Raw genomic sequence first — 15,083 nt, forward strand, 5'->3', positions numbered from 1 at the left:
ACCACCCCCTTCCTCCATAGCAGCACAGAACCTTCCAGAGTGAGGTGCTGCTGATCGGGTGTACTTATTTTTATTAGACCAGTGATTGATTTGATCAACCTGGACCCTCATTCTGATATCTATCAATATATGATTATTATTTTATTAGTGACTGATTCATTTTGATCTGATATTGATTATTTGGTCCAGAATTCCTTTATTTTTCACCAGTATAGATAGTCCTGTATAGATGATAGTCATTATCTGATCAGAAAAGCTGTTGTATGTCCCTAAGTTGTATTTATGTGTATTTAACAGTGGTGAAGTCTAATCCTCATTTAGCTGGGGACCCCCTGGAGCCCTACCCCCACTATTGGATGTTGGGGTAGCTTTTATTTCAAGTTCAACATGCATCCATTTTAAATGTGTATCGGTTAAGATTCATGTGTTTGTTGTTGGACCAGACCGTGTCCCTCAAAAAGCAATCACTCTTTGTTAGAAATGTGGGTTTATGATTCCCAGGCCTGTACAAGCTCTCATTCATTGCCCGGCCATGAGCCATTTCAGGGGAGGTTTTGGTAGGCTGCCAAGATGTGTGTCGCAGTCGGGGTGGGTTATTCAGTCTAGTCTGTGGCAGTTGTGCAACATGGCAGCCTCGAGGCTACATTTATTGGCTAAAAGTCACGTTAAGGGGTGCAGCGAGTCTTTGGTTCACACTGCGTCAGAACCAGTAAAGAAACGTACCAGGACTTGTTCATGTCTAATATTGTCCAGTGACCTGCCAGGAATTCTTGGTGAAACATAAGTACAGTCAGGTGCTGTACCCTTAGACCCGAGATCAGCTGTCTAGCAGGAGACTACCGACCCACCCACCCCCCTCCTAACCTCAGTCACTCCCTCTCCAGTCACCAGTCCGTCTATCCCCCTAAGAGAAAGAAGGATCGCCCCCAGACATTAATTAGGCTAGCGGGATGATCATTTTTGCAGCTTAAATACAGACTGGTCTTGTTTCAGGATGGCATGGATTTCTGTTCTGTATCACCTGCTGGATTGCCTTTACTAGGTGGCCCATGTGAATGTAATACTGCGGCTGTTGAGAGACTGACTGGGCGTTACCGGTATTTTATATTGTGTACTCATTCATCTTTTGAACCCTACGTTGTCATTCCATATGTCAAAGAGGCATAGTTGTTCTCTGAGAGACTGAAAGGTGACTCTTTGCCCTGGCATTTTTAGGCGTTGTATCTGACACTGTCAGTATGCAGGGCGAAGTTCACACTCTGACCTGTTAACCTTTTAATAAAGGAGCGTTTAGAATATGTACATAGTGTACCGTACCCTTATGACTCCCTGCGGGTGAATATGGACAGAGGGCTACCTGCTGAATCACTGTAGCATTCCTGCTGAGCGCTCGCTCTCTGGGTATAAGTGACAGCTGAGAAAACTAAAGATCAGAAATAACCTTTGGCTGAGAGAGGCTTACATTGCAGAATGATGGCTTCATGGTTATATCTACACTTAATAATCCTCCTAATATTGATAAATCCTAATAATCTATTGGCCTGAATATAAGACTGGATAATATATCCAGTCTTATATGGAAATATGGAAATATCCTAAAAAACGGGGTCGTATTATAATCGGGGACTAGATTATTTCACATTCAGTTTCTTTTTCCACAAATGAGTCTTGAAAAATGGGGGTCGTCTTATAATCAGAATCGTCTTATGTTCGGCACAGTACAGTAGTTTAGGTGTGTGTGTGTGTGTGTGTGTGTGTGTGTGTGTGTGTGTGTGTGTGTGTGTGTGTGTGTGTGTGTGTGTGTGTGTGTGTGTGTGTGTGTGTGTGTGTGTGTGTGTGTGTGTGTGTGTGTGTGTGTGTGTGTGTGTGTGTGTGTGTGTGTGTGTGTGTGCGTGTGCGCGTGTGCGCTGCCTCCACATGCTACATTGGCACAATGAACATACCCCACCCAAGTATTTTTAATGCCAATACTGTACCCAGCCAGTACTACTGATCATATACCAGTGCAGTACATGACCTACATTCATGCATGTACACTATGTACATATCATTCTAAAACAAGTTGTCCCAGCATGACCATCCATCCCGTTCGTAGACAGTAATTGGGATCAGGCTGCTCATCATCATCACATCACTTGGCTAAATAAAGGTTTGAAAGATGAGTAACATTTTGAACTTTACCATCAAAATGCGCATTTGTCAAAAAATGCTGAACGTTCTAAAATGCTTTAAAAAAAAAGAAAAGCTACTAGAGGGGGGTTTTAAGTTAAAGGCTGAAATGTAAAGAACAAATATTCCACAATGAAGTCCTTCTGTGCAGGGTATTCCCGTTGTAGTAATTGCACTTATGGTTGATACACAGACATGCCAGTGCAATTAACTTTTATTAATGACTTCCCCCCCTCTCTCTCTTCCTCCTTCCCTCCCTCCCCAGTGGTGGAGCTGTTGTACTGGCGTGATCTGAAGACAACCGGCGTGGTCTTCGGGGCGTCCCTCCTTCTGTTGCTGTCCCTGACGGTGTGCAGCATCGTCAGCGTGTCCTCTTACATCGGCCTGGCCCTCCTGTCCGTCACCGTCACCTTCAGAATATACAAGGGTGTGCTGCAGGCCATCCAGAAGTCCGACGATGGACACCCTTTCAAGTGAGTCCTCGGATGACTCCGAGCTTTGGAGTGGGGCGGGGGAACTTTCACCCCATCAGCTTTAAAGATTACAAAGCACTCCTCTTCCATTACAGCGTTTTACCTCATAGATGACTAACCGTGAGATCAACTCAGTTTTTACATGTTCACATTTCTAGAACAGTAGTTGTTCTCAAAGCCCCAGGGGTGGCTCAGGGCAGCCCTGTAAATAATGTTTTTCATCCACGGCACCCCTGAAGTACATTGTTATACAGCACATTTGTCATATTACGCTATGTACAATGTACATATTAATCTTTCCCCCTAAAATACAGAATGTCACGAGGAGAGAATATCCGTTTCTAGTTTGACAAATTGAAAATAAGTTTATACTTGACATTTAACCACATGAACCACAGTATCCCTATTCTGGGGGGAACATTCACCAAAAATAGCAGATCTACAAGCTCACAACGTAGATTGGCTAATGGCTATTTCTGGCGAGGAGGTTCAGTGGTCCATCTTACCAAGTAGGCGAGGAGGTTTAGTGGTCCATCTTACTAAGTAGGCGAGGAGGTTTAGTGGTCCATCTTACTAAGTAGGCGAGGAGGTTTAGTGGTCTTACTAAGTCTAGATGGTTTATGTGGTTAAACTGAAGTGATATTGATAAATTCAAAATATTAAAGTATTCAGGGCCTGCGGCATTCCTGGACTTGCGTCATGGCACCCACTTTGGGAAACCCAGAGTGCACAAACAGTTTATACATTTCAGTTTGAGTTTTTCAGTCACTTAGTGTTTTTAGCTGCTAGTCTTCAAGTAGGAGACGATCAGAGGTCTCCGCCGACCAATACATATAGGGAAATGTAAATTAAATGCAGGGTCTAGATTAGAACATCGAAGAAATCTACTGCTTTGGAAACCAGTCCCGATACCATCTCAAATATGAAGGACTGTTCTAAAGGTTTTGCATTGGTTCTGCAATACAGTTTTATTTTTAAATCTCTGAAATGTTTCCATACAGTTTTAGCCCATTCATTAAATGTAGATGTCACCAGACTTATTGGTGGTAGGGGGAGATCTCGGATCCAGTGTCTTAAATAAAGACATGGACATTTTTATCAATTCTATTTTTGCCACAGACCTACAAATGAGCGGACAATAATATTACCAGAACACATAAAGAGATGTAGCCCTAAATGACCTTAACAGCTCTGTAACCCTGAGAGTGCACAAATTGAACCAAATGGACACTTACGAAGATACGGGTTCATTTGGTTCCATTATTTCAAACGGTATTGGAAAAAAAAAAGTTCAGACATATTCTGAATAAAGCCACTGACAAGGACAAGTTTCACCGCGGACATGTTTGTTCGCGTTACTGTTTGTTCGCGTTATTGATGACACCTGTCAATCACAGAAAATAAACGGGTGCTAAACAATTCCTAGCGTACCCATATTACAAGTGAGCAGTTATAAGTGGAACAAGGTCGAACGCATGGTGATGATGGCAGGCAAGCTGTGACCGTGGCTTCACTGACCGATGACCCCCCCCCCCCCCCACACACACACACACACACACACCTCTACCTCTGTATTTCCCTTCAGAGGCAAGGAGGAAAAACGGTGTACATATCAACATCCTGTCCTGTTTGTTATACTTAAAAATAGCGGACCACAACATGCTGCAGCATTGTGAGTGTGTAGCTCTGCTATTTAAAACAACAATTGACAACATTTTGCACGTGACCAAATTTCATTTTTGTTTCAAAAAGTAGTTGGCTGGTACAAGAAGTAGATGCTTCATTTGTTTATATAGTTTTATTGTATTTCTGGGTGTTGTTTATAATAAAAAAAACATCAACCTCGGCCATGACTTATTATGCCCTTTTAAGTCAAAGTGATTACTGCGGTTTGTCTTGGCCATATCTGCCGCAGTGGAGAACAGACTGCCAGGAGCAAACATCAATACATAGTGTCCTTGCTCAGCTTGAACCACAGCCAGTTCTACTGTTGCTTTATTGTAGTGCTGTGATGTGATATGGTGTTTTCACATTGCGTTAAACAAGATAGGAAATGAAGTGTTTTTTTATTTGCGTGTGTGTGTACTACTGTACACCTGGCGGACTCATCATTTAACAGCCACATTCACTGTGTTGCCACCAGCCAAAAGTGATTCATTCTTTTTGGAATAAGGACCGATGGATTGTTGGGTACCGGCCAACGTTTGCTGGTGAATTAGGCCAAACTTGTCACCCACAGCCAGAATTGAGCAACACGTGGGCCTTCTGTTTGGTGGTCGGCTAAAGCTTAATTTTATGCTCCATCGCACAAGGGAGGGATGGGACATGTTTGCTAGGCTTGTAGATCTGTTCTTTTTGGCAAGCGATGCCGTCATACTGCGGTGTATCAATTGGGCTTAAGCGCTGGAAAATAAGTCATGCCTGATGAAACCCGATCATTGGCAACAGGCATATCTTAATGAACAAATAAAAATGTCATCACTTTGTTTCAAATCAGAGTTTTGGAGATGGGTATTACCAATTCCATATTTTTGCGTGGCACCATCATACGATGCGATTTTATAACGGATGTTATGAAAACGAAACAAAACAAGAATATTACATTTTTGCTGTACTGTTAAGTCTTTCTCCTTTCACAATTATGTAACCCCTCCCGGGGACACTACTCACGATCTGTGCTCTCTCTCATGCACACACATCGACGTTACTTATCTTATGTGCAGAACACACATCTTAAATATTGTATTGCGCTATTCAATTTACAATTTAGGCAGTTTGATCCAGAGCGATTTACAGTAAGCAAGAACAACACATGGTAATACATCAGAACATCCGTCTAACAGTAGAATTAAATAAGTTGTGGCTTGTTTGTTATTCACTCATTCATTCATTGTCTTAACTGCAGAGTTTGCTACAAAAGTACAAAACTGAAGGCAATCACACAGTACTTCTCATCACTTTGTTGCACAATTGTCAATTTCACAATTCTGCTGAACATACAGATAGTGTAAAAAAGAAAAAAAAAGATCACGCGTTTCTTCACTTTCTTGGCGGGTGGGGGGACATCTGAAGAGGCGTGAACTTGTGACTGGAAGGTTGCTTGTTTCAATCCCCTAACAAGTAGAAAGTGAGAAACACTACAACAGTAGTACTGTGTAGTAGTAATGTGTACTTCCACACCAAAGAGGTCCAAGTGTTATTTTGTGCAAAAGTGCATTATTGGCTATTTGCCCTACCATAAGAATTGCATTGAATTTAATGGGGCGGGGGTGTTGTGCTAATTCACTTATTTCCATCGCTCAATCAGATTCTCGTTGGTAACATGTGTACTCTTACGCTAATGTTTAGCACTACACCTAACATTCTGGTCTAGCACCAGTCTAAAGCCTTCTGCAGAGTTGGCTTCAGGGTAATCCATGCATATAACTAACTGTACGGCACGCTGTGTGCCGGTGTCTCCGGTGCACTGCACAGTTGACTTCCCTCCGTTTAAAAAAAACCCAACTGAGCCTTCTGAGGTTTTGACTCTCAGCCAGGCCAATCTGCAACACGTTTAGGGTCAGTAGGTCCCAGTTCAAGATTAGCCAGGTCGGGAGACTGAGCTCAGAAAGTCATGGCGCTAAGCTGATTAAATGTGCGCACTGCGCTCTAGTGTTAAGGTCCTTTAAAGGACTGAGGGATTTCATCATTTGCATTGACATGGATAGCCCTGACCTCTGTGGTTGAGGTGAACCACTTTAAATGGGCATGTCATTATAGGGGGGAAAAAGGGCTTAAAAGTTTCATATTTGAATTGTTAAAAATGTAATGTTTCAATAACACTTGCAACCACATTATGCAGGTGCAACCACATATGTTGCACTTGACTTTTAGAATATAGCATACAGTATTAAAGTAGATTATGGTACGATATTGTGGGTGCATGTTCTCCAGGGGTGGGGCCTGCAGCCTCGACCACCGACCGGTGGTCAAATTACACAGTCTCATTTCCTCCATGCTAAACGCTTCCTCATGTTAACGTATGCGTTATCGATATCCTGTACCAGAGGCACATGACACCTTTCTACGTTACTCGTCGTGGTTACACGGTTCTGACCGTGGCATATTCTCTACACACACTGCATCAGGTTTCACATTTCATGATCTTTAGTTCAGTGTGCTCCATTGGCATGGATGGAAGGTGTAGGCGTGTCCGTTACATCTCTGCCAAGTGCTGACTTCACGTACCCTTCATGTGTTCCTGAGCTGCATGTTGGCACTGGAGACATTTAACAGATTTATGTGTTCAATGCCTCTTGTAGCCTGTACACTGTACAGCTAATGTTAACATCTCTGTCTAGTTTGAACTTTGAAAAGTGATGAAGTTTCTCTGATGTCAGGACTGAAAACGGATAAACTCCAGACTCGATGGATGAAGGGAGGGAGAGCTGGGCAATATCGACAAAATCAAATGAGACTATACTGTATCTATAGTGTACTATACAATATCAATATTGTTACCTTAGGCTATATATATGTGTTTTTTTTCCTTCACATTTTCAAAAATAGCAGATCTACTAGTACAAGCTCACAATGTTGTGCATTAAAACGAGGAAAGCCAACACTTATGCCATATTACGATAGCTGAAATCCCAGATCTCTAGTCATCACGATATCAATGTAATTCTGCCCAGCGATGGATGCATGGAGGAGTATTGGGTTCGAAAGTGGATTTTGTAAATAATGCTTGACACGGTCTTTGATCTCCTCAACAGGGACGCTAGGGTTCATGTGGTCAAACATTGGTATCGGGCCAGACTTTGCATGGCTATTATTGTACGGTATAATGTTTGTCTTGCAGGCAGTACCTGGACATGGACATATCTGTCAGATGAGCTGGTTCATTGTAGGGTATAATGTTTGTCTTGCAGGCAGTACCTGGACATGGACATATCTGTCAGATGAGCTGGTTCATTGTAGGGTATAATGTTTGTGTGTCCTGCAGGCAGTACCTGGACATGGACATATCTGTCAGATGAGCTGGTTCATTGTAGGGTATAATGTTTGTGTGTCCTGCAGACAGTACCTGGACATATCTGTCAGATGAGCTGGTTCATTGTAGGGTATAATGTTTGTCTTGCAGGCAGTACCTGGACATGGACGTATCTCTGTCAGATGAGCTGGTTCATAAGTACGGTGATGTAGGCCTGGAGAAATTCAACAAGCTGGTAGCGGAGCTGAGACGTCTCTTCCTGGTAGAAGACCTGGTGGACTCCATTAAGGTGAGAACTCGCTGAAGTACAAATATGACACTGTAGTCGAGTAATATCTGACCCAGGAGTATCTTCTATACTGGGTTTGAATACTTTGTCCAGCAATGCATTATCCCTGCTGACACAACCACTTTGATATAATAATAATAATGCTTTATTTATACTAGCCCTTACCCGTTGTGAGATATTGCCCCCTGTGGCCGCATGGGGTACTGCACCCTGGGTGTGTTCGCATTTTTCATTCACTAATACATTCATTATTAATCATTAATGTGTAAAATCGAAAAAAGGGCTTCATTAAGACCTCCATATTATTATGTTCTGTGTGCCTGTGTGAAAAGTGGGAGTGATTGGTGCAGGCAGTGAGGAGATACGGCAGTGTTTCTGACAGACACACACTCAGACATTGTCAGAATTATAGTATGATGATGATGATGATAGCACCTTTCAAAAGCAAAGTTACAAAGGGTTTCACAGAGAATCAAAACACAACACCATAGGGGGGGAAAAGGCAAATGCAGTAGGACACAATAGGTTAGAACATTTGGGAAATAAAGGCATTATATAAATATAAGAGTTTTCAGGAGGGATTTGAACCGGGGCACAGACTCGGCATACCTGATTCCAGAGAGTCAGAGCTCTAAATGCAAAAGCATGATTAGGAGAGCTTTGTCCAAGGACCTCAAACTGCGTTTTGGTACATATGGCTGGAGTAGGCCAGACTCTTATTGGAGAGGCATGAATACAGGGAGCTGCAGCAGTAGAACTGTGGGAGTGGAGCTGCTATTCCCACTGGTTGCCATAGCGCTGATAGAGCATGTGCCATGGGTGGCATACTGGAGGGGGCTTTAATGTAGATTATTGCAGTGGTTCTTAAAGTGGGATTCGGGTACCCCCAGGGGTCCTTGGGAAGGTTCCAGGTGGTTATTAGGAACCAAATGGATGGACCGTTACGGTTCTGTAACTCTGATGAATGGAAACAAATGGACCCATGCCTTACGGGTTCATTTGGTTCCATTCATACACTGTCGGTTACATAACACTGAGGATTTCATTTGACTGTGTATATTCAGGTCCAAGAGAGAAATAATCACTTCAAATGGGGGCCCAATGGGGGCCCATGGCCTAAATGCATATCAACCTGCAGGGTTCTTGAAATGAAAAAAAGTGTGGAAACGCTTTCAGATTTTTTTCTCTCACCACTAAATCTAATTTGATTTGGTGCTGCTTTTAAAGAAATACTTCACCCCCAAAAAGATTTTTTTTTACAGTAGAGTAGTCACCCCGTGAATACATGGGAAATGTCAGTGCCTCAGTCTTTCATAGTGAATAAACGATGTCCACAAGGGAACGCCCTCAAGTGTCATGCAGACATGCACACGTCGCATCAAGATGACCATGAGATCTCATATCCCAAAGAGTTTGAAATGGCCAGCGATATGTTCTTGAATATCTGTGGCTGGAAAGTTTAGACGGATTGCATTGAATAACAGGTGTACGTTTAATCCAAAAAAGGATGCAAGGTGCTCTGAAAAGCACCTGTACATTTGGAGACATGCCGTTCAGCTCTCGTGAAGCCGGGACGGGAGGGGGGCCGTTAGAGGTGGGGTTAGGGGTGCTGGTGGGTGGAGTCTAATGATGTTGGGTGTGTCTGTGTAGCTGACTGAGGAAGAACCTTTTAGAGGAGTGCAGCTGTTGAGGTCACTGCACTCCTGTCAACACCTCTACTACCACCCAGCATCCTGGGCTGTGGATCGCTGGGCAAAAGACAAGAATTCAAGTCATGTTGTGTAGAAATAAGGGAGATGTACTTGTACAGTATGTCACTCCTAAGGAACTCCTCAGAAGCAAAGATTTGAGTAAAAAAACGTTCACTCTGAAAGAATATGCATTCAATGATTTGTGCCACATTTTCACACTTTTTCAAAAATAGCAGATCTACGAGCTTGTTTTGGATATATGATCAACCTTGGCAAAACAGCACCCACTGGGGTCAAATGTTTTAATTTTTTTTACACTATCTTGATAGATAAATCTTCCTGCATATAGGCTCTATTGATTGTATTAACCAATCAATATGCTTATGGACAGCACTATAGTGTCATTGAGGGCCTGCATTTTAACAGACTAATATCTTGAGTTACAACACTGTTATGAAATGCATTATTAATAACCCACAGCCACTGTGACTGAGCTGTTCCTGCTATTAATGTGTATGTTTGTATTGGAGAGAGAGGGATGGACTGGTGGCTCTCATCAAGTCCCCTCATTATAGAATGTACAGTATATAGATAGATGGATTAGTGAGGTTTTTATAGAAGTTCACGTGAGGATAGTTCAGTGGAGGAAGAAGAACTCTGATTTATTTACTAGTAAAAGTAGTAAAATGCTGTTTCAACTAAAGGCCCTGTATTAAAAAAAATGCACTTCAGTAAAAGTATTGGCAGAATCAAAATAAACTTACAGTACCAAAGAAAAAGTACTCGAGTCATTTAAAAAAAAAATGCTGATCTCTAAGCTCACAGCTTGTCACGCTACAGTCTGAGCTTGTAGATCATCTATTTGTTTTTAATAGACAAAGTATAAAATATAGGGCTTAATTGAGTAAAAAGCATATTATTTGCCCTGCTGCAGTTGAGTAGAAGTACGAAGTATTGAAAAATGTAAACGCAGTACTTTATTTCTATTCAGATGAACGTTGTTAACCCATTCTGGGCGGGAACACACAGAAACATAGCTTTTTCTTAATGGTTAAGAAGTAGTGAAATTAGCCGATCTACAAACTCACAACGTAGTGCGAGCTTGTAGATCACCTAATTTCACTAGTTGGGTTCCGGGACGAATGTCTAATTTCTCTTTTGGGTCACGGGCTAAAACGTTTGGAAACCACTACGTGTCAGCTATACTTTACAAACGCATACTTGCAAATTAAATCAACAATTTGACACACTATACCAACTTCAAAAGTGATGTTTTTATTATTGGCTTACATGCCTTGTTAAAATAAATGGTACAATTTGATTCTGAGATTAGAACTGTATCCATAGCCAACTGTTTCCATAACAACATGAACATTGTTATTTCTGAACTGCAGAATGCAGTAATTGACCATTCATAATTCAGTATTTAAAAAGCTAGTAGCTCCTTGTGACCACATGGATCCTTGTGACCGAGTTCAACTCTGACTCCCGTTTCTCTGCCCTATATCGCTTATCTCTCTCCACATGCCCTGGGCATAATATTGAAGTGAACATAAAGAAAAACACATTGTTGCTTTATTTACTGTAACTTGCATAAAGATTTAATGGGCATGACTTGGCTGATTTTGTAGTTTGCTTTCTACCAGTTAAAAAAAAAACTACAACAGATTAAATACACAGCGACACAGCGGCAGCTAATACAATCGATCAATAATGTGTGTGTTAGATTTAGGTGTCCCCAGATCTATGGGTGAGCCACTGTGCAAGTGTAGATGTCAGTCAAGAGTGTTGTCAATGCCCTTTGACACAAATTAAATCTTAACACACCTATTCATTTGATTGGCTGCCTTGCTCATGTCGTTTACATCACGGGGGTACAAAAAAATCAACCTGGCATGTTTTTACCCTGGTCTGGTTTTTAAACTGAAATGGAAAACCAAAAACTTCAGTAGGGTTTCATCCTCCTTTTAAAAAGCACAGCTGCCACATTGCAGAGAGTGCATGAGCTTCTTCCAGCTGATGTTGAGCACAAATCAATATTTGGCGCTGTGGGAACCGCTGCTGCTCACCCCACAAGGCACAAAGGTTCCCATGGTAGCAGTGCTTATTATTTTACCTGGCTTCTTTTGCGATACGAGGCAAAGAAAAGTCTTTGAATTGAGTTTGCTTGTTGTACTGATAGAACTTAAGTAAAGTTGAGATGGCATTGTATGTGTGTTCCTCTTTGATAATGTCATGTCCCCCCCCCCCCCCCCCCCCCTCTCGCTCTCTCTCTCTCTTTTCTCTCTCCAGTTTGCTGTGCTAATGTGGATTCTCACCTACATTGGTGCCTTGTTCAACGGACTCACTCTTATTATTCTGGGTAAGGAAGAAGCTTGATTGGATCATTAAAGGGGAGTTTCGCACAAGCGGTTTTCTTACCGTATATGAAGACGCGTATCCATTCGTCATTGATAAAAACAAAAACAAAACATGCCGAGCGTTTCATAAGGAATTTGCGGATTTACCATCCATGTGGGTCAAACGCTAGAACTCCTATTCAATCGCGCAATTGGTTTTAGTTTTTTGTTTACATCTGATCTAGATGATGTGACAGGTTAGTCCATGAAGTGTTGTTGCTGCACTCTTCCTGGTCTACGTGTGCTGGCGTTAGACCACTCCTACGCTTTTCTTAAAGGACCAGTGCCCTATCTCTTTATTTATTTTTTAATATACTATATCCATTTGTCATCAAAACAATGGCCAAAATAACTACTGTGCTGTAAAACATTGTTATCACATAAACAACCGACAGACTCTACGACTTAATGAACTATTAAATAGGACTTTGTTGTACACACCACTGTTTTGAATAACGGGTGAATCAGTTGGGTCGTCGAAACTAAAAAATAAAGTCAAAAAAATTAACTGTCAAATCTATTTTCCACAGTTCTGGTTGGAGCGTTCAGCCTTCCGACAGTCTATGAAAAACACCAGGTAGGACTGCAATACCCACAATGCAACAGCAGTATCACATGAGTCAGACTTTTTGCTCTGTATGTCTCAGGGAATTTGTACAGCTTAATAGACCGTCACACAACAATGTTGCTTGCCGAAAAGGCAACTGACCTTGTCGGCAAGCGACATGTAACTACGGTTTTGCTGTCACTGTGCTGTGTTCTTTATTATGACTCTGTTTTAAACCCCACCAATAACTCTGTGTGCAGGTACAAATCGACCACTACGTGGGTTTGGTCAACAACCAGGTTAAAGATATTGTTGGGAAGTAAGTATCTTTCATACATATTTAATAATATCTGTGTGTACTGTAATATTCACATTTATATACAGATCTTACTGGGTAACATGGTAAATTCACCAACATTGTATTGAAAGTACGGTATTATTTATCGGTTCAAATAGCATTTATTGTATTAAAATGCGTTTGCAGTCGTGTCAAGCTTTTGGTCAGATTGTAGTTGTAACCTTGGGTTGTGGTGTCCTCTGCAGGGTTCAGGACAAGGTACCTGGACTGAAACGCAAAGCCGAGTGAAACAACGTTCGCAAGTAGGTTTTCTGGAAGTCCTGGGAAGATGACGACTGGCAAACGGAGGGAGGGAGTGAGGGATGAAGACTATGCTGCCATCACGGCAACATTTTTGAAGGAAGGACAGGCGCGAGGTGAAGGGTGCTCTAGCGTTGTGCGAGAGACCCTCAATGGTATCACGTTTTGTCAATAAATAAAAACAGAAAAACACTTTTCCAGTTCAGAATTCCTGATTGTGTTCTCTGGAGTTTAAAAAAACAACCCCTGGGCTTTTGAGTTTCTAGTACTTATGTTTTTATTTTTTAAAACCCCAGCTCACAGCTGATATTGTGCCCTTCACTTTGATGCAGCAAGAGATTTTATGTATTTTTCAAGACCCAGCCCCCCCCCCCCCCCCCCCCACCACCACACAGCACCACCCCATCTCGCCCATATCAAGCTTTCACAAAGTAGTCTCAAAGTATTTTTAAAAAGCTTGATTCCCCTTGCCCCAGATGCACTCTGGGAAGTGATGTATTTCTTTGAGCTGGGGTCGGCTTTCAGGGTATTTCCTTGCCCAACAAGCAGTTTAGCCAATTGAGAGAGATTTGTTTTTTCTTTGTTGGTTTCACCTTATTTTTGTGAGCGGGGTCGGTGCGGAGAGGATTGGGACTTTTGTGGGGATTGTTTTTTTTTTTCCTTTTTCCTCCGGTATAATTCTTAAGTTAGTGGTATTTGTGATTTTACTGATTGACTGTGTAGTGTCACAAAAGCTTTCTAGCCATTTTTTTCTCTTCCGTGTCTCTTTGAGAGTGTGCAGCGGTCCTCAACTTGACGAATGACTATTCTACGACTCCTTTGTGGGGAGCCGTCTTTGACTCTTAAAGCCTGATTTATACCTCGTCGTGCATGGCTGTCGCGTGCCGTGAAATAGCCGATCCAGAAGCTCGCAGCGCGGACGGGTTTTGAGCTTCTAGATTGACTATTTTACGGCACACAACACCATATACGATGGACAATAAATTAAGCGTTAGGGGAATGGGGGAGGGGGGGGGGGGGACTATACCATAAGCAGTTCATCGCTTTTGAGTATCTAGCTAGTAAACAGCGTTTGCCAGTACAATTACAATACAAGTACATTTATTATTACACCTGTTGTCATTTCATTCATCCATTGCAGCTGCCTAGTTGGAAATATTCTAAAGAGGAATGACCATGTTTACAAACATATGACATAATGAAATATATAAAAAACTAAACGTATAAAAAAAAAAAAATGGGGCTGGGAGGGATAGAAAGAAAAAAAAAAAAAGTAACCATACTGTCTGTGGACCCAATCTATCTAAAAAGCTGCAAAATGATGTAACTTGGGAAACTTTAAAGCATTTGTTTGTTATGCAAGTAATTGTGAATGATACTTCATACTTCAATTGTGATGATAAAAACTCCCTACTGGGAGAAGTGTTTGTGGAATGCATTGTGAACTATAAACAATTACCAATAAAGCTTCTAGATGAAGTGCGCCATCTTGTGGTATTTTTCTTTTTAGCTGAGATTCCCATTCCCTTGACTGAAATAATGCCAAACTCTTTCACGAATGAATTAAATGTTTTGAATGAAAAAAGATTATACCCTATATGCCAGTGGTTCTCAACCTGTAATTGGGGCGGATCCCCAGATGACAGTGAAGTGACAATTTAAGGACTTAAACCTTTTTAAATTTGAATCTCTCAAAGTAAAAGACCATTACTACTTCGAAAGTAATCAACAAACTACACTAAACTACACTGTTCTTTTCCCACAAATGAGTCTTGGAAAAATGGGGGTTGTTTTATATTTGGCACAATATGGTATGTAACATGATACTAGGTCCTATATCTTCTCCCAAAAAGTGCCATAATATAAGAAGTTAAGAACCCATTAAAAATGCACAATTTATAATCTAACATCAATGAAATTAATGTCAGGATGTCGTACCCTATTG

General features: G+C 41.5%; 1 protein-coding gene across 2 annotated transcripts in view; it reads left to right on the forward strand.

The window, feature by feature from the left end:
- The window catches only part of LOC306930674 (uncharacterized protein), a 51,206-nt gene extending 36,589 nt beyond the window's left edge, over window positions 1-14,617 (forward strand). For both annotated transcript variants that reach the window (XM_079511763.1, XM_079511764.1), the window contains exons 4-9: window positions 2,435-2,642; window positions 7,765-7,903; window positions 11,887-11,956; window positions 12,524-12,570; window positions 12,801-12,859; window positions 13,084-14,617. In XM_079511763.1, coding sequence (XP_079367889.1) covers window positions 2,435-2,642; window positions 7,765-7,903; window positions 11,887-11,956; window positions 12,524-12,570; window positions 12,801-12,859; window positions 13,084-13,126 — 566 coding nt within the window. In that variant the 3' untranslated portion in view covers window positions 13,127-14,617. The remainder of the gene's footprint in view (window positions 1-2,434; window positions 2,643-7,764; window positions 7,904-11,886; window positions 11,957-12,523; window positions 12,571-12,800; window positions 12,860-13,083) is intronic.
- The last annotated feature ends 466 nt before the right edge of the window (window positions 14,618-15,083 follow it).

Source organism: Electrona antarctica, assembly GCF_951216825.1.
Source record: "Electrona antarctica genome assembly, chromosome: 10".
NCBI classification, from domain to species: Eukaryota; Metazoa; Chordata; class Actinopteri; order Myctophiformes; family Myctophidae; genus Electrona; species Electrona antarctica.